The sequence below is a fragment of the Neolamprologus multifasciatus genome, chromosome 13 (genome assembly GCF_963576455.1).
Source record: "Neolamprologus multifasciatus chromosome 13, fNeoMul1.2, whole genome shotgun sequence".
NCBI classification, from domain to species: Eukaryota; Metazoa; Chordata; class Actinopteri; order Cichliformes; family Cichlidae; genus Neolamprologus; species Neolamprologus multifasciatus.
In genome coordinates this window covers 30,039,778-30,059,623 of record NC_140451.1, presented here as the reverse complement: position 1 = coordinate 30,059,623, position 19,846 = coordinate 30,039,778, and the positions used below count along the sequence as shown (strand labels likewise).

The following is a 19,846-nucleotide window of genomic DNA, read 5'->3' as shown; positions in this document are numbered from 1 at the left end:
AATAAAATATTTATAAAAATATCAGCGACAAAAATAGATATTAAATAAATATAGAATTTATATATATATATATATTTTAACTGAAATGACCATAACATTGATAAAAATAAATATTTGCGTGAATTCAAAGCAAATTTCTTTATGTATTTTTGCGTTCATGTGGAATGGCTGCTCCGGGACTCCGTAGAGAAGCTGGTGGTTTGTTGACATTTTTCTCCATCAGCTGAGTGGCCAGAAGTTAGCCGTCGAGTTTCCGAGCAGCTCAGAACAAATCAACACCTCAGCTTTATTTTTACCCGCTGACGCTGTCATTCAGCCGTCACAAACCACAAACGCTTCACTCATGTTTTACACAACCAGCGGCGCTACACAGAAAACCAAGGGTTACTGCGACCGTTAGCTACATATAGCTAGTGTTCGGCTGCAGCTAGCCTGGCTAAGGAAAAGGCTAGCGACGTTAGCCGATGTGAAGCGAAGACATGGAGGGGATACTTTACAAATGGACGAACTACATGACAGGTGAGTCTTTCTAAAAACTGATTTGAACTAGCCGTGTTAGTATTGAATAATGTCAGCCAATTTTACGTATGTTACAAGTTTCTAAATTAGCAGGTTAGCTAACAAGCTAATATTAAATTAAAACTGTACATGTTACTGTGCGGCTGCTGTTTTTGGTTGTAAATTAATGCAATGTTGGATTTATTTAGTCAGAATTATGTTGCTAATCGGCGTCTTGCCAATACCAAGGTACTGCTGCAAAAACTTAGTTAAAGCATTAAAAGTCATGAAATACCTTTTCGACATGGTGAAATGTAAGACATCACTAGATTGTAAATGCTGAGCTATCAAAGTATTCCAAGTAATTAGGCGTGGAGAAACAGTAAATACATTTTTCTAAGTTTTGGCATTTATTATGTTCACCGTTTTACCTACACATGGGTCTTTAGCGCTAAATTAAATTAAAGCATTGAAGAATTTTAAAGTCAGTTTGTTATGATCTTTAGAGACAGTTGGGAGCAGAGTTATTCAATCTCCACTGTATGCCAGGTTTACTGGCAAAAGTCATAATAATTCAGCAATTTACAATAGCCACATTACACAAATTACAAGTATGTTTTGAATATCTTCATTAAACTAAAGTTGTTGTTGGTGATAGTGGTAGTGGTGGTGTATGTTTGCAAATCAAACAAAACAAGGTCATTTTGGTGAATGCTGCTGTCTTAAAATTATTCACCTTCTTCTTGGAAAGTGCATTTAGTTCTTTGCGGTGCACCAACGTGCTTTTAAGGCATCTCAGCCGTTCCTCAGAAGGCCTCAAGTTAGATTATATGAAACTCAGCTTTGGTAGATTTCGTATTTGCTGGAACCAGTAGTTTTCCCTGTTGTCATGGTTGCACAAACTGGGCTGTGCAGGCTTGACAGAAAGGTAGATGCATACAAATACCAATAAAAAGCATTATATTTGTCAAATCAAATGACAAAGTAGGTAGGTAATTGCTGTGTATAGCTGCTATGGTCAGTGGTGCGAGTGAATCGATGACTAAAGTGCTAAAGTGCTTGTGTATGGAAGACTAAAGTGCTTGTGTATGGAATCTTGTTTAGTGCAAGAAACCAAAATCCAAAGGAGGTTTCTCAGGGAAGAGAACTACACATCAACTAAGCTCTAAGGACTTTAATAGAGGACTTGCACAGAAGGCCCAGATGTTGCTGGTGTTGCTCAATGGAAATAAACACACACATAGACTGAAAAGAAGGTGGGGTAGAGTGGGTCTTCACAGAGTAAATAAAATTAAATACATTTGTGTGTCTAAACCTAAGAAGGAAATATTAGTGGAAATATCACACCAAGGATGTCAGAAATGGAGCTCCCAGTTTAGAGCAAAAGAACTGTAAATGTAGTAAATGTTTATCACTGTAAACTCTAAAATGTAATAGAGTAGAGTTTAAAGTAGCAAATGAGCTACTTAAATACAGGACTTGAGTGAATGTATTTATAGCATTAACTTAAATGTTGCTCAGAGGAGAACTGACAGCCACACACAACCACTGAGGGACGTATCTTCTGATGTAAACCAGCTGCATGGTAACAGGACCTGAAGTGGTGTTTGACCTTAATGATGCCAGCATAACATGTCTATTAATAATAGTGGCGGAGGACAAACTATACACTGCTTGTGACCTCAAACACTCCCACTGTCATCTGCTTTTTGTCAGCTGGAAACTGAATGTCATCTCCTCTAAAGGGACATTTCTAAAGAGACTTAAATTTCCCTTTTCACTTCATTATATGATCCAGTTATAGTTAGAGTTAGAGTTCAGACACTTGAAGCAGGAAATGGTCAAGATTTTTGGCTTCAAAATGCACTGATTCAACCTCTAAGTATGGGCCCCTGTCTTTGTCATATTTAATGGTAAACTGTTAAACAATCGGGTTAAGGCGATAAGAGAGTTTATTCAGCAACGTCCTCTGTCTTGTAGAGTTGGAAAATTCAGAAAGTGGCTTTCATGAGTTTGATCACTATCTTCTCTTGTTGTTGACCAGTCAAATTAAGAAAATAACCTACTGGGCAATAAGAAATAGGGATGTACCACTTACTAAATTACAATGTTTAAAATAGGAATTTGGCTGATAGCAGATGCAAATATCAAGGTCAGTCTTTTTATGTTCTTTTTTCATTTTTTGAGCCATCATAACTTCATGTTTACAACAGATGATTATTGGCCATTATATCCTTATCAGCACAGATAACAGCCAAAAAATGAAAGTTTAAAAAGGAAGGAAGGAAGTGACGGGAGAAATATTGATGTTGATGGTGCATAGTTTGCCCACTAGTGGGCAAATGTCTAAAAAGGGGAAAAAATATCAGCATATATAGCAGATTTTTAGATCACCAGATATCAATATTGGCCTTAAAAATTCTGACTGTCCAGACTCTACATGAAATTTCCAGGTGGTGAAAGACACATTTTACCTGTTTAAAACTGCAACCAAATTAATTTTACTCTGTGCATGTTTTTGTTCTATAACCAACTTTTTTGCTACATCATGTTTTTTAATTAATTAAAAAACAAACAAATGTTAAACTGTAAAATTGAAACTAAATATCATTTTAAAATAAACAAAACTCAGGTGCAATTTTGAGAATATATAAAACCTAAAAATTCATGGAATTATAAAGTCAGTGTTGTTATTGATTTTTTTTTTGTATTAAACATATACGTTTGTTTATCTTCAGGATGGCAGCCTCGCTGGTTCGTCTTAGAGAACGGAGTCATCTCTTATTACGACAGCGAGGACGATGTTGGCAAAGGCAGCAAAGGATCCATCAAGATGTCCGTATGTGACATTAAAGGTTAGCTCCCCTATATCTCACCCATTCTCGCTCATGGTGCCACAAAAGCAAACATATCCATCACACTAACGCTCCTCATATTTTATGTCTCAGTTCATCCGACAGATACGACCCGTCTAGAGTTGATAATCCCTGGTGAACAGCATTTCTACGTACGAGCTGTGAACGCTGCAGAGAGGCAGAGGTGGCTCGTGGCTTTGGGGTCATCCAAAGCTGGGACACTGGACAGTAACAAACACAAAGGTAAGTCTGCAATGTCTGCTCTTTTTTCTCAGGATTGATCCGTGGGAAAATTACCTAACAAAAACTGGAAACCATTTCAGTCAGCAACAATTTAGAATAAATTACAAAGTAAAAGAACAAGCAGCCCAGCCTGCTAGTTCAATGTTATTCTGTGCGTACTTCACCACATGTCAGCCACGGGACAGCTGATGTGGCATAGAGAGACCTAAGAGGAAATGGTTAGCCGCTCAGAGATATTTAACAGCTGCTACACCGGCAGTTTTTATCTGCGTGTTTACAAAAACTGCTCGCGCTCGGTCATTGTGTTTGGTCAGAGAGACAATATATAAAGTGGGAGTTTTATTACACTTTTTGTTACACTTACAGTAACAGCACCTTATAATCAGCTTGATTAGATATTTCACTTCTGCTATCTATCGGCAGCTCTGTATATGGTTTGTTTGCTAAATGAGGAGGTTTAGAAAAAGGAGAAACAGCAGCTGCAGATGACAGCAGTATGCAGCATCTTAATGAGATTGTTTTATATAACTTGGTCCTGGTGTTATTTTTTTTATCTTACAAACTAGATTAGTAATGTTTGTATTGCATGTATTGTCTTGTTTTATATTTAGTTTTATTTTATTTTTTAAACTTAAACTTCTTAAACTGTTGCCTTAAACCAGCCTGGACAATTATTTTCCCCAAGAAACTGGTTTTGTTGTGAAGGGCTACACCAATGAGTTAAATTTAGTTGTGCTCAATATAAATTTTATCTCTTTATAAACTGCTGCTGGTAGCAGTAGCAGTGGCTTTTACAATTAGGCAATAAAAACGTGATATAGACATAATAAAAACTCCAGCCTTTCATAACTGTTTAATCAACATTCCCAAAACAAACCGAACAAATTGTATTGTTTTTGAAAAATTTTAAAGACCTTTAACTTTATACAAAATGCTTTACTATTTTACTCCGTCAGGATCAAAGTATGAGGTGGAAAAGTGAAGGACAGTTGCATCAACAGCAGTTGCATCAACAGCAAATCAAAGAGCTGTCTTTTTACAGCTGAGAGCTCTGGAATGTCCTCACATTTCTTTTCATAAAACTCATAAAATATCATAAATTTCTGCCCTCAGGCCCCAGACGCTTTTTAACGCTTTGCCCAGGTTGAGCTATTTGACAGCTGTGGTAAAGGCCACATGAGGCCAGGGCCGTACAATGCTCAGGTCTACCTTTAACACTGTAAGGAATGATTCCCAGGTTCCTTGGTGCATCCTCAGCTATGACTTATCATTTTAGCCATTTAGCTGTCCACCTGTGGTCATTAATTACAGACTTAACCATTCATTATTGTATGTGAACGTGATTCTCCTGTTGATATTACTTTATTTCATTCTGGAATTTTTGGTTTTATTTAATTGGGGCCACACAATATGCATTAGTGTGGATAGTGATATTGACTATTGGTCATCTCAAAATTGAATAAGACACGGAGAAGGGTCGTCCAACTCTGCAGCCCTTCCATGTACATTATCATGGAAATCTAGTTGTTTAAATATTTTAACATAAAACAGAAGTGAACAGTGGCATCATTTAGTTGATTCAGGTACACATTTATTAGAGTTTACTGAACCCAACACTTCTGTCTGTCAGGTCCAGACTGTCTGAAGACAAAAATGTCTGAACTCCGCCTGTACTGTGACCTCCTCGTCCAGCAGGTCCAAACAATCCAATCACAGTACAGCGCTGACTCAGAGACCGCGCCGACTTCTGAGGTAAGAAACGGGGGTTCTTTTTACCTCAAACTTATCTTTACAATATTTCAAAGTTAGACTCAAATTATAAGAGTTTCTTTTTTCAGTACCTAAATTATATTATTTTGCTTTATTGTGTATATCAGAAAGAAATTATTTAAAAAGGAGGCATTTTACCATTAAAAAAAGGAACCTTTAGTCCACACGAAAGACCCATCAGGCAGAAAGATTACATCTAAAATTAGATCAAAACTATTTCTCAGTTTGAAGCTTGAAGGTATGTGAGTAAAAAAAAAGATGATTGGTTATCCGTCTGTGTGTCTTCAGGCCTCGCTCCTCAGTGCCACATGTGCCACTTTCATCAGGACTCTGGAGGAGTGTATGACCCTGGCCAATCACAGTTTGACTCCTGACCTCCGACCTCCTGAAAGGGTAATTTCACCTTCTCTGGCTAATCAAAAGCCTGTAATTTAGATTTAGATTAATAAAAAAAAAGGTCAATAATATCTGTTTTCTGTAACTCAAAAGTTTGTTGACACGACCGATTTTTTTCATTTGGTTTGTTCCTATGGTTTGTTCGAGTTTCACAATGTGCCCGTGATGTTCAACAGTACAGAGTGCTGTGGTGCATAAAACCAGAGTCATTCGGCCGTTCTGTAATTGGATAGAAATATTGTGTAGTTGTAGACTTGGCAAATAACAGTGTGGCATAATTGTTTTATTGTAGATTTTATTTTGTACTCATACACTCAGGGTAAAACATTGAAGCAGATGTGACAGGAGAGGTTAAGAAAACAATTGACCTCGAGCAAAATGTTATCTTCACTGATTAGTTTACTATATTTTTACAGTAAGAAAGAAATCGAACAGAATTCAATAAAAATGTTACTTTGATCTTTCTTTTAATTTATAAATAGACCAATTCTTTTTTTTATAAGGTGATAACTCTAAGTGATTTTGAAAGGTGCACCAGTCACTCAGATTACCCTCACACAATGCACAAAAATGATCAAACTGTTCAGTTGATTTCCATTTTCAGTCTCAGGCACTTTTCATTTCCTTTTACTTATTTTGTATTCTTTTCACTGTACTTTGAACATTGTAATACCAATACCTACAGGCATAATAAAAAAAAATCTTATATACCAATAATGCTCAAGACGCAGGTCTTTATTTAGACGTGCCAGATGGAAATAAAAAGTTAGCGAAGTGGCTTAAAGTCTAAATGCTTTCTCATTTTACAGCTCATCGAGGAATCAGAGATATTTAGAACAAAAACAAAAGTGAAGGTCTTGAAATTGTTATCAGGTTTTAATTGAACTTTAGAAAAAATCTAAATGACCAAATGTGTCACTTTCTGTACAGATGAAGCGGTCAATCAGTCACCCTGGAACATACAGCTTTGACAGGTGAGTGAAACACGTACACAAACCATCATGAACTTAAAGTTGCAACAAAAAAGAGGACACTTAAATTAATTCAAAGTCACATTTAAAGTTTCTTGTAGACTTTTCTCAAGTTTGTTTATAAAGCATATTTATTACAAACATGTTGCTCAAAGGTCTTTACGTGGGAAAAACAAACCTTGGATGCACCAGGGGCGATTCTAGCTTCAAACTTTTATGCAGGCTCAGCCTCCAATCATAATGTCATGCATACAATGCCTTGCAGTTACAGCATTGTGTTACAACTTGCCTTTAAAAGCAATTCAATTCAATGTGTTTTCACAGATTTAAAAGTAATAAGCTGGTTTTAGGGTGGATCGTTTAGTCCGAGGCAAAGAGTTTTCAAACTAGAATTTTTAGGAGGAAGTTAAAGAACAATAAAGTAGATACAAACATGCACAACATTGTTTCAGTATTACTACTTAAAGTAACATTATTCAGTACAGACACCGAAAAATCACCCTGGACAGGAAGCAGACTTTTACATGAACGTTTTTGACTTCGTACAAGCTTTCAATCTGACCCTGTTCTCCGAATAAGAAAGGGAAAAAAATCCAGTTTAGTGGAATGCTGATTTTGGCCTCCAGGAGGCAGAAATGTAGTATTTTAAATATGTAAATCTGAACTGGCACAAGTCAGTGTAGGCTTTACTACAGCAGGTACTGAAGAGATCTCACACTGTACTGGAGGATGGACACGTCACACACTGATTATTTTTGTCACATAAAAATAATCAGTGTGTGCACACGGCATTTTATAGTCCGTGTGCAGTGCTTTGCACACGCGTCACCTTCTGACAGCAGAGTCACCATCTGCCTGAGATCTAATTCAACAAAGTGACTTGTTTTGTGTGTAGCATGATTGCCTTTTTTTTTCAAATCATGTTTTCTTGATGGATTCTGTAAAAAGTCTCGTTCCAATGGTTGGACTGAGATGCATGGCAGGACACTTTTTAAAGTAATGGTGTTACAAATATCTGTTACTGGGAGATGTTAAAATTATAAAGTAAGTGATGACTGCTGCATCACATAAGAATGAAATGTTAGGATATTTATCGGACTCAACTTCATTTGTTCACTTTAGTGATTTAAAATCTGCTGACATTAATGGCTAGCATAGACAGCAGGTATTATTAAAGCAAGTAAAACCTGTTAAACCCTCAAGCGACTGCTATTTTAGCCACTGAAATGACTGAGTGGGTTCATTTATGACTCCATTAGATTTTGTACAGGAAACCTTTTTATTTTTTCCTTACAGCTTTGATACCTATAATGATACCTATACTATTTACTTTTCCCATGACAATATTCAGTTGTTTATCAGTAATATGTTTTGGGCACAAAAGCGTCAACCTCACAAAATGTCAGTTTAGTTGTTTTCATCATGAGTTTGGGTCTGAAGTGTCTGCTAGTCTGTTCTCGTGAGCACCACTTCACTGTGAAACATCACTTTGCACATAGAAAATTACACCAAAAATTGGTCCACAGTGTTAAAACAAAATATGAATGACCCACCCGTTACCCCTGTCACTCCTGTGAAAAGTTGTAACACCTCACTTGGTTACTTCAAGGTTAAGTGTTCATACGTCACTCCGCTTTATAACAGTTTCTACTCCGTCTGTACTTACGTCTTGGATCTTTTGGGGGGAAGCTGTTCACACACCATGCAAAAAATAAACTGAGTATTTAAATTTTTGTTGTTGTTGACCTTTACAAATCAAATTTAACGGCTCTTCACCAGTTTCTCAGAAACCAAACTAGTTCTTTAGGTTTTCTCAAATCTGCTGAATGAAAATGACTGTGAGGATTTAAAGGTCCTTTCATTTTTGTTGCTGGTTCGTTTAACTTTCAGAGGATGTCATTCTCTGTAAAGAGGACAAAAAGCAAAGCAAGCGATAAAATTTAAACTCATGATTGTGAAAAAAAAAAAAAGGTTTTCTGTGAGGTTTGATGTGCAAATGAACACACGAGACATCAGGATGAAACTAAATATTTACAGCACAACCTGTAAAGTCCAGTGTGATAGTGCTGAGTCACAAGACTGACAGATTAATATGAGTGCAGTAATAATTTATGACAGTGAGTGGCTATGACCAGCAGCCCAGCGGTCTGAGTGGAAATTGTACAGCATTATGAAGATTATATATTGCATTTATTTAATGAGTAACGACAACTTGTTTATGTTCTTGTGTTTTGGAGTCTGATTGCGTGATGAGCAAATGCTCCTGCATCGTCTCAGATGGACGCGGGGCTTCGCTCCAGAAGCAGGTTTAATGGAAAACTGGAGGCAACTCTGGGTTTTCTGTTGTAGTTGGACTGCAGAAATCCCAGTGCTGGCTGCTTTTCTTCAACAAACCCTGAATATAGTAATAATATTATTAACTGATAATAATAATAATAATAATAATAAGAAAAAACACAATAATAATTAATAATAACTGAACTAACTCTGATCAGCTGATAACTAACTCAGTTATCAGTTTATTAAACTTGCTTTCTGTAAAGGAGCAGTTATCAGTCTAGATAGTTCATTTATTTTTACAGATTTTGTTATTGTTTCAACAACTGATAATTAAGCTGGAATCAGTTGGAAGCGTCGTATAAATATGTATGATTTCTTCTCACATGTTCAGGACTTCTTTAGCATTAAATGTTTATTTATATAATTTAGCACGATTCTGATTGCAGTTTGATCTCTAACTGGACAGGACTGTCCAGTCTGATGTCACTTTTGCTTGTTATATCAAATGTGATTGGTAATTGCTGAAATAAGGCAGTCTTAGTATTATGGAAAAGCACCTAATAAGCTGCCTTTCTGTAATTCTAATGACCATGGCACCTAGTGTCTGCCTTATTTCCAATCTAGACATAAACATTTGCCACACAAAGGCTCATTTGACTGCAGTGCAGATGCGTGACAGGCTGTGCTGCATCAGCACTGTAGTTCTATAATTTCAAAACATAATGATTTGGGGAAAAAAGAAGTTTCTGTATAAATGTCCATTTCTTAGATTTGGAAATAAAGCAGACACTAGAAGCCATGATTGAAATTAAACAATACTGAAGCAAATGCTGTATGCGGTGGCTAACCGCCTGAACCATTTTTGTGTCAAGGTTGGCGGGGACCACAGTATCGGGAAGTCAGACAAACACATAGTAGTTGAAAATATTTCAAGTTCGGAGAAGAATTTGCTTGACACTGTGTTGCTAAATCCTATCAGCTGAGATTCTCCGTTGTTGTTGTTTGAGGGCAGCTAAAGCTTGCATTTTCTTATCTGGGTCAAGGTCCTGTGGGCAGCAGTCTGAGCAGAGATGTGCAAACATCTCTTCCTTTTACTTCTTGGTAGTTTTGTTCTCCTTCTGGCTAATAGGGGTAAATATTTGTGGATGACTTTTTTTTTTTACTGTTCACAAAACCTCCCCATTAAGTTACAGCTGTAAGACACTTGTTAAATAACACTCACTGCGGTGAGAAAGTTTTCAGTGTCTCTCAATCTTTTTCATTCCTCCTCCTCAGGTCAGGTGTACTGAAGGAGTATGTGAGTGGAGGTCAAAGGTCAACTCAGCGGAGAAACCGTACCCACTCTGACAGCTCGGTTTATGATACTGAACGTAAGACATCTTTTTATAGTCTGCATAAGTGACACTTCAGAACTAAGTAAAGAGAAAATAGTAGAGAGACTTAAACACAAGTTTTTAAGTGATATTATTTAAGGTAATTAGTATAAGTAGGTGTAGTTACGTTCAATATGAATTCTTACCACTGAGCTGAAAACATGTTTTGTATTCAGTACTGAGAGTTAAAGCCTGTATGACCCTTGGTTGAGTTTACCAATGGCTGTTTCAGTGAGTGGTTTAATTACGTTCTTTGTAGCTTTCTGCACTTTCCGCTGTGTAACTCGATTTTGAGAATCCTGAATGAAAGCGACCCACCTGTTAATATTAGGGGTGGGGGGAAAAATCGATACTGTGTAGTATGGTGATATTTTGTTTGCTAATAATGTATCGATACAGGGACAGCAGAAATCGATATTTTGTTACAAAAAAGGTTTTTGTGCTCTGACTTCAGAGCATGTTGATCCTTTTTCTGAGCAAGAATCCTGACATTCCTTCACTGTCCAAATGTGTTTAACTTTTTTATGGCAGCAATAAACATGACAGTTTACTTATTTTAATTTAAGACATGTTTTATTTTAATTAAGTTTAAACCTTTTTATTTGATGTAAAATTATATTTTGTTTTAATTTACTTTCAAATTCTTCAGTTGCTGAAGGGGCTGCATAGTTTTCATAAACTGCATAGTTCAGAATAGCTATAATTGTACCAGATGGTTGATTCAGTTAAGTTGGACTAGACTGTAATACAAACCGTTCAGTTTGTCAACAATAAAACTGAAATGAGAGAAAGACTGAGTGTGAGACTTTGATATTAGATAAAATGAATATTGATAAAGTTTACCTTTATGTACAGAATCTGAATATTGCAAAATATTTTAAAAAATTGCAATAATATCGTATCGTGCGTTAAGTATTGTGATAATATCGTATCGTAGGATGTATGGTGATTCCCAGCTCTAGTTAATATACTTGTTTTGTTTTCCAGGTTTGCTGCCTACTCTCAACGGTGACTCGTCCTCCATTCCTGAGGAGAGGGCAGGCAGTGTGAGCCCAAAGACCACGCCCACTGACACAGACACTGACCTTTCCATCTGAAGACCCCGAGATGCCCATCCAAACCCTGATAAACTCTAGACGATGTCACAAACGCCACCAGATCATTATTTGCTGAGATGCTGACACCATTACACCAAGGATGAACATTTTCGTTGTAGGAACGTCCTTCACAAGCTGTTTCTCAGCTAATTGCCAAACAAAAGCACTTTGGATTCATTAGCTTTCATTTCTTGAAGTCTTTCAGTTGCACAGTATACACTAGACTGACGGCAATTCAGTCCCGAGCTGAAGTTCGAGAAATTGAGAGTATGAATTATATGAAGCTTTAACCTGATGAGGTGAGAGGACTCCACACTGTTAACCTTTCAGATTTAACCATGGATACTTTTGTAGTCGTGTAGTTGTACTTGAAGTCCACATCCTGGATTCAAGGAAAATTGTAAGTATCCCCAGTCGATCCAGCGAATTTCCTCAGCTGGAACCAGATGATTGTATCGGGCAGCTCCGTGACGCAGTGTGGACACGATGAACTGTGAATTCCTGGTTTCTGGAACAATTAGATGCCAGGGCTGCTTTAATCAGAATGTACTGAAGGTTTGTTGTGTTCTGAGGTTTGTTTGTGCATCCAAAAACTGATCGCAGAGCCAAAAGTTTTGTTCAGTGGCACTTAGACAGGATGTCGAAATCCAGCAACTGTGACGCAAAAGCATCTATTTTTCTGGCTTTTCCTAAAGAGCCCCAAATTACTTCTTTCCTCCCGTCTTCTGTGTTCTTCTTCCAGGCCTCCAGCTGAGCTCATTGCCGAAAGCAAAGGCAAAAAAAAAAAGTTCTCCATCACTCTCCGTCCCTGCTTTAACGAGTCTGCTTGTGTCTTCAGATGTTTGCCAAAACATAATCACTTGCATTAAAGCTGCCCCCTTTCTTTTTCCAGGCAGTCGTGTTCAGCCTGGACCGTGTTACGCTCTTTGCAGCTTGTCCTCGTTTTGAGTTTCACCTGAACTCCTAAGACAAGTGAACAGAAATACTAAATTTCAGATAATCTAGCTGGGAATGTGAGCAAATCTTTGAATTTCTTAATTATTTCCTTGAAGTTGTGACCCTGACACCACTCATTTTAGGGTGAATATGAAAACTGAGCTTTTTAGCGATCGGTCACTGACATGACTGGAGCATTAATGCTAGCTCAGATCATATTATATTTGTGTGTGTGGTCACTTTGTCAGATTAGGAGATGTTTTAGAAGATGGATTCAGTTTTGGGATTTAATTGAGGCGGAAGTGCCTTCAAGCTGCATTCCTTTTGATTGCCAGCAGGGGGCGACTCTTTGTGCTGCCTAGTCTTTGTGGAACTGTGAAGGTCGTTTTGTAATTTACTAAAGTCAGAAAGGAGAATCATCCAGGTGTGCTCGTAGACTTACAACTTTTCACTTATTTGTCCTCTGTTTCTTGGTCACATTCATCACTTGTTCGTCAAAATTCTCTTCAAAACAACCGAACGGTGGCGGATGAAAACGTTGCCTTTTGTGAATGAGAGTCACCACAGATGCCACATCCCAGTCAGTCACAGTTGTTATCCAGCTGTTTCAAATGAGAGAACCAAAGTGTTGTGTATAAACTGACATAAAGTCTGTTTTACAGTCCTGCGTTTCCAACACTGGCAACATCGTTTCTCTTTTGTTTTTGTCATCTTCAGCTTCACGGAAAACTGGAGAAGGTTCCGGAAACTGAAGCGTAAAAATCAAAAAGCTTATCTGAACCTTACTGTGATCTGATCTCCTCTTTAAGGTCATTTTCAGCATCTTTTTCTTTCCTCCTTTCTGACCACTCTCACTGTGTGACTTCACCATGGACCTCACATTAGTGCAAAGTGCAAATCAACCTTTACTTTAAACTGATCCAGAGTTCATGGATGATCATCGTTGGTGATGAGAGCTGAATCTTTAGCTATGACCAAGCAGTTTCCAGTCCAAAGGCAGCACATCAGGTTGAGGAAACTTAGAAGAATGCTTTGCATTTTTTTTCAATATTTATCTGGTTGTGCATCATGGATTCGTTCCCCAGCACAAGGCTGTGGATACAGAGTTCTGCTGTGACATCCTGAGGTGTCTGAGGGAGCAGATTCGGATGCAACGATCTGAACTGTGGGGATTTTCGGCCACAAACATTCAGGCTTCGCTCACCACCTGTCTAACTCCCCCGATTTGCCTCCCTGTGACTGCGTTCGCTTCCTGAAAGTATAACATCATGAGAAGTATAACTGTTCAGACACACGAGAGGCGATCAAGCGGCGTCGCAGAGGAGCGAGCGCAAGGAGACGCAGCAGCAGTCATCTAAAAACCGCAGCCACACTGGTGATCAAAAGTTTACAGTTTTTGATTTTCACACGTTGATTCTTATCAAACTTTAAAAATATGTAAAGCTTAACGTTTCAGACGATGATGTATTGTTTGCAAAGTGTTGTCTTTGTAAATTTCTTTGTGAGGAGCTGCAAGGAGGAAAAAATGTGTTTGTGCGAAAGTATCCACAGCAGGATAAACAGTGTTCACCACCAGAAAATTAAAAAAAACCACAAGATATATAATTTTCTGTGGCTCAGACACTCTAAAGGTCAAAGTGACACATTGAGTGGACGAGGAAGGCTGTCCCAAATCTTCACACATCCCCCTTGAAGTCTGCACAGTGCCACGCTTGTGTTGTTGTTCAAACACAGAAAAGTAGTCATGTGAAAACAAAGCAAACACAGTGATGCTCACCAACTTTCCCAGAAGAATACTGAACTGAAAATCCCCCAAACATTTGATGCCGTAGTGCGTTTGTGTTTACCTTAACATCACTCGTGCCAGTGGAATTTAGATGGACCACGTCTGTTGTATCCTAAGCTTTGTGAATTTTGTGGGTGTTTTGAAACAGACAGTTTTCCTGGTAACTTTACAGTACTTTCCCTTAACATCCATTTTTCTTTGATGTGGTGACTTTTGCACTCCAGAGTCTTTTTTAAAAAAAAAAAAAATTGAGAACTAAATAAGTGGATTATAGTGACAATGGTACTGCGTGTTGGAAACAGTGATGGCTGTGAAACTTTGAAAGCTGCAGCCTTAAATATACGAAGACTTCTTGAAACTTTTCTTCTGTGTATTATTCTACTCGAATGTCTGTTCACTCTCTGTGATGAAGACCCAGAGGTGCGTTTCCTGTGTATAATCAGAGCTGCACACAGTTTAAACTTTGGATGTTAGCTTCATGTCCTGTTACTGACCTGTGATGTTACTCTCGTCTGCAGAGAGCTGGTAGATCTGTATTTAATCGTTACGTGGGGCCATGTAAAATAAAGTCTACACTTTGCCAAATTTTCAGACTTGATAGCACGACGACAACACTTAATGAGCTTTTGCTTCTCTGACTACTGACGTGGTCCACCGGCTGGTTCGGGACATATTTGGGCCTCATATATGATCCATTTTTCTGTCCAATAACACAGATAATAGATTAAATCGATCAAAAACTGGATTTTTTAAAAATTTTTTATAATTGAATCACTTTCAGGACCCTACAGTGAATTTTTAAAAAAGTTTTAGATTTACCTTTACCTATGGTCGTGAGCTTTAGTTAGTGACCGACAGAATACAGTTGACACCGCTTCTCTGAATTGAAAGAGCCAGCTGACGTAGTTCGGACTTCCAGGGGCAGATCCAGCACACTCGGGAGAGATTGTGGCTCTCGGCTGGTTTGGGAATTTCTCAAAGAGCAGGAAGTGGGAGCATCCATGCCCCTGTGCCCGGAGAAGCCGTAGACCATGCATAAACAATGAGCTGATGAATGCAGGGGAGAGAACTCATCAGAATATATTTGCTGAGCTATGTAAGAGGAATATTACAAACTCTAGATGTATGAATTTTAAAATAAATATAAAGATGTTTTTCTTGCTGTTCTTTTGCATCCAGATATTGAGATCTCGCCCATATCTTAATGAGTCATCTTTGCAGGCTGACTGTGTTACGTGTAAGCCGCCCTTTCCACATTTCCATGCTAAGCAAACTGTTTAGCTGTAGATTCACGTGTTCAGGATTCTTTGTCCCGTCCTTAAACACTTCAGTCAACAAGCTCTGATGTGAGAGAGAGAGAAGCTTAAATATTACACTCCCGAGTTACTCCCAAATCTCTTTTTTTCTTCTTGTGGATTATTTTGTGTTTGTTGTGGCCAAACCAGCAGAGATTTTCATGCCTTAACTGTCTCTGCAGAGTGACGTAAGTGGTTGTATCAGATCAGATTTTCATTGTCTGAATAAAGAAATGTTTGAAACTGAAGGTGGTTTTTTTTCCTTTCATATTTAGGGGTTTATATAGACCTTTAACACACACGCATATATGCTACCTGCCCATAAATCAACTGCAGTTTAAGACTTTTAATAGGAGCTTTGTCTTTATTCAGCTGGTGGGAGGTTGTGGAGGGGCCTGGACGATGATCCTGTTGCGTGTTTACAAAAGGTGTGTGTATGCATATGTGCTTGTGTGTGTCGATCTGTGGTTGGAAGTCGGCTCTTTATTTTATTTATTTTCTGACAGCGATGAGCTCAGTGCGTCTCTTCCTCAAACAGCACATATCAAGACGCACTCACCTGACGCTCATTTGTACAAACACACGCAGGTGTGTGAAGCAGAAGTATCCCGGACCTGAGGCAGAGAACGGGGAAGCATGGGTGAGTGCGCTTTGTGATAAATGAATAACTTGTTATCTTAAGAAGTAGCAAGTACAAACTTTACTATGCCGCACATTATGCAGGGTTAACAGCTGAAATTTTTTCTCACCAATTAATCTGCTCAGTCTGTACTGCTGAAAAGGGAGTGAGGACATATTTTGTTCTTTGACAGAAAACATCCTGAGCTTGAGATCATTCATTAGTTATCAAAATGAACATGACCTCATATGTTCTCAAATAGCAAATGTGAATTCCGGTTAATCTCAAAGTACTTGAGCCCAGACTCAGTCACTTAAATGTGATTTGAAACATTTTGCTCAAACACGAGTAAATAAGTGTAATTTCTCTGGTTTGTTTTCCAACTGGGTTCAGAGTTTTAATACGGATTATTAATGGGTTGCTGTAATTTTTATTGTCAGGCTAAGTAAATGTAACCGTTCTACTTCTTGCTAGTGTGTTGAAGTAGGACAGGTGTTTTCAAATGTTGTGTAATGAGAGACCACAGGTGATGGTGCGTTTGTATATTCATGTAGAATCTAGAATTCAACAAACTGTAGCTTCAAAAAAAACTGTCACCACCCCACACACACACAAATAACCACCCGTCTTTCTTTTTTGTTATGCGTGTAGTCGTGCATCTTATTTCCTTCACGTTTTCTCCTCCGTCTGATTTCTAGACGAGTCTGGAGGACTTCACTCAGATTCTGAACAAAACACCGAGGACAATCAAGCACGTCGTCAAAAACAATCGAAGGTATTAACCTATGTTTTTAAATGATACGAAAAATTGCCTCTTGAAAGAGATCTGTTGGTTTTTAAATTCTTAGACTGTATCCGGGTAGAGTTCGTGTGACTCACAGCTCAAAATATTCTGCATCTGTCAAACAAAGGTTTGTTTCAGCCCTCAATTCCCTTAAGTCGGTGTCCTCTGATTGGCTGCTCCTGTAAACAACAGGTTTGAAAATGAAGGGGTGGGGCTTAACCATAATAGGAATTTTCCTTCTGTATCTATGAAGCCTGAGTTCATTTCATCAGCGACTTTTCCATGCTCTTACAAACCATATTATCGTATGCGAGCTCAAGTTCAGTAACACAGGTAAGCAGAGTCAAAGGAGCTTGCAAAGAAAAGTGTCTGGACTTCTTTAAGTTGCTTGAAGACGTTTCACCTCTCATCCGAGAAGCTTCTTCAGTTCTAAGGTCAAATGGTGGAGAGTCCCAGATATAAACCTAGTGGGAGTTTCCCCCCACAGAGGGACAAAAGGACCCCCTGATGATCCTTGAGTTGAGTTTCGGGTGAAAGAAGAAGCTTCTCGGATGAGAGGTGAAACGTCTTCAAGTAACTTAAAGAAGTCCAGACGCTTTTCTTTGCAAGCTTCTTTGACTACGATGACCTGGATGACTGAGAACCTTCACAGACATACAGGTAAACAGAGTTGATCAATCCAGAAAAGGTGGGCCTTGTATTTTCTGTTGGGATCGACTCACTTTTAGGGCCAAATTCGGCTCCATTTTTAAGTCCTGGATGTTTCCAACTGGTCAAAATATGGTCGCTTCTGGATCCTAACAAACATGGCAGCAGCCAAAATGCTAATACTGAGGCTATAAGTCCAGTTTAACAGGTTACGTTTTTCTTTTCTACAATATTTGTGTAAATCTGGGGAATTGCCAGCATTGTTTCAGTGTTGTAGGAGGAGGACTTGCATGCGTGTCCTTATCTCCTGCTGATTCTAGTCCAAAGTGAGCTGATACAACCAAATTTCCCCTTGTGGGACAATTAAAGGATTATTCTATTCTAACTCCAGAGTCTGTCTCGCTGCCCTGACTGCTACAACCACAAGGCACACTTCAGGTCCCGGTGGGGGGGCAAGAGTGAGTCCAGCTCATCTGACGAAGACTTTGGATCAGAGGTTAAGTCCGACTCAGAAGCAGAGTCCAGTTCCAGCAGCAGTTGCTTTACTGGGAACGTCGTAGAAGAGACACCAGTGAGGCCTGTGTGTGAAGACACTGCTGAACCTGATTCTGGAGGGCAGGATGGTGACAGGCGAGCGGAGACATCCCAGACTCCAGAGGATAAGGGGAAGATGAAGGGGATGCTCAAAAGACCTCAGCTAACCAAGTCTGTCAGTCTCCTGCCCCACCCTCGCCAAGTCACCTCCACCCTTCACCTTCAGGTGCTGCCCCAAAAACACAAGAATGACACCACCTACACCATCTGCCGACCAGAGAGAGGGGGAACCTCAGGAAGAAGAGACAACATCCCTCCCTCTGTAGCATTCCCATGGCCGCGGCAGCCACCACATCTTCAGCCTGACTATATCCCTCCTCTGGTACCTCTAAGGTTACCTCCACCTCTGCACACGTTTCCTATGTTATATGCACCTCTTCAGGCTCCAAATGCATCCTACACACATCTGCAAACACTTACTGCACAACCATGCCAGTGTTATTACTGTATGTACTTTCCTCACACACACTGGAGTCATTACAGCAGTACACAGCTGCCCTGGTAATAAAGTGCCCTGCAGTGTTGTATACAGCCCTTAAGCATGTGAAAAACCCAATAAAGAAATGTGAATATAAGGCATTAAATTAATGTTTTGTCATTGTAAACAATAATGCAATAATCCTGTCTGGGAGAGTGGACCTCCCCTGCATACATCACATGCATGCAATCGTAAAGGACAGTTGTTTGAATCCTGCGTGGAAAGCTCATCTAGTAGGAGGGGCTTATAAACAAGAGAGAGTCACATAAGGACTGCTCGATCATCAAATTTGTATTTTTTATATTACAGTTTTAGTTAAATGTCATTTTGGGAAGTCTGAGTCCTTGAGTCAAGTATCCGTCAAAACGGCGAGGAAACAGTATTTCTTTGTTTCTGTCCTCCTGAAGTCTACGTCTCAGGGAAGGTTGCTCAACAAGGCCCCGTGTGATGTAAAAAAAACAAAAAAAGAGTTACTTTTTATCAGTTGTAGGTGGGAGGCATTTTCAAACACCGGGGTTCAGAAAGTACCAGCTTGTAACAAATTGTTCTGTCTTGAGATGAAAGTGTTCGTGATGAAGCTGTAAATCTGAATTCTGATGACCTGCATGAAGAATTCAGCTACTTTCACAAGATTTCAAAGCGAGTGGCTCTGTATCTGCCAGCTTTTAATGCTGGACTCTCGCTCTGAAGCAACCCCTGAAGAATTTGTGTCATCTCCTGGAATGCTGTATAGATTTTTATTAAACACATTTACACATCGAGCATTAATGATATGCCTTGATCCAGTGATATTTCCTCGCTGTGTCTCCTTCTGGTCTAAAGTTTCTAGATACACCACAACACCTTACGAAATTTCTTTCATCGGCATCAGTCGACATTTGTTTTATCCTTTATTCTGATTTTTATGTTGGGTTTATCTTTATATAGTAGTCTTGATAAATAACATCTCAGGTGGGAGTGATTATATCTCTCTCCCCCCAACCTGTGTTGTACCTTGTCCAGCCGTGAGAGCAGTCCCTTCTTACAAATGTCAGAAGACTGTTGCTAATAGTTTTTGTCGTCAATGCGCCTGTTGGGTATGAAAGATGCCTACAGACAACATACAACAAAAAATATATCTATAAAGAATCTATACTGTACACAAAGCTCACAGCAGTGCTAATTTTTAATGTGATGTAAAGAGATTTTGTGAAGGGACAGCTGCTTTACTTTTGTGTTTATTT

The 19,846-nt window shown here is 38.9% G+C and overlaps 2 protein-coding genes across 2 annotated transcripts; both read left to right on the top strand.

Annotated features, from left to right (window-relative positions):
* Nucleotides 1–157: 157 nt before the first annotated feature.
* plekha3 (pleckstrin homology domain containing, family A (phosphoinositide binding specific) member 3) lies at nt 158–15,748 on the top strand. Its single transcript, XM_085182942.1, has 8 exons — nt 158–519; nt 3,237–3,353; nt 3,447–3,596; nt 5,227–5,348; nt 5,655–5,759; nt 6,693–6,736; nt 10,289–10,383; nt 11,374–15,748. The coding sequence occupies exons 1-8, from the start codon at nt 480–482 to the stop codon at nt 11,481–11,483; spliced, it is 783 nt and encodes a 260-aa protein (XP_085039068.1). The 5' UTR covers nt 158–479; the 3' UTR covers nt 11,484–15,748.
* Nucleotides 15,749–15,864: 116 nt separating this feature from the next.
* LOC146505777 (uncharacterized) lies at nt 15,865–18,933 on the top strand. The gene is made up of 3 exons (XM_085182941.1): nt 15,865–16,140; nt 16,818–16,894; nt 17,943–18,933. Exons 1-3 carry the CDS (start codon nt 16,137–16,139, stop codon nt 18,648–18,650), a joined length of 789 nt encoding a protein of 262 aa, XP_085039067.1. The 5' UTR covers nt 15,865–16,136; the 3' UTR covers nt 18,651–18,933.
* Nucleotides 18,934–19,846: the final 913 nt, after the last annotated feature.

Coding starts and splice junctions, on each gene's coding strand:
- LOC146505777 (XM_085182941.1), top strand. Junction 16,895..17,942: donor GTCGTCAAAAACAATCGAAG/GTATTAACCTAT, acceptor TTCTAACTCCAG/AGTCTGTCTCGCTGCCCTGA.
- plekha3 (XM_085182942.1), top strand. CDS start 480: ATGGAGGGGATACTTTACAAATGGACGAACTACATGACAG. Junction 6,737..10,288: donor GGAACATACAGCTTTGACAG/GTGAGTGAAACA, acceptor CCTCCTCCTCAG/GTCAGGTGTACTGAAGGAGT. Junction 10,384..11,373: donor CTCGGTTTATGATACTGAAC/GTAAGACATCTT, acceptor TTTGTTTTCCAG/GTTTGCTGCCTACTCTCAAC.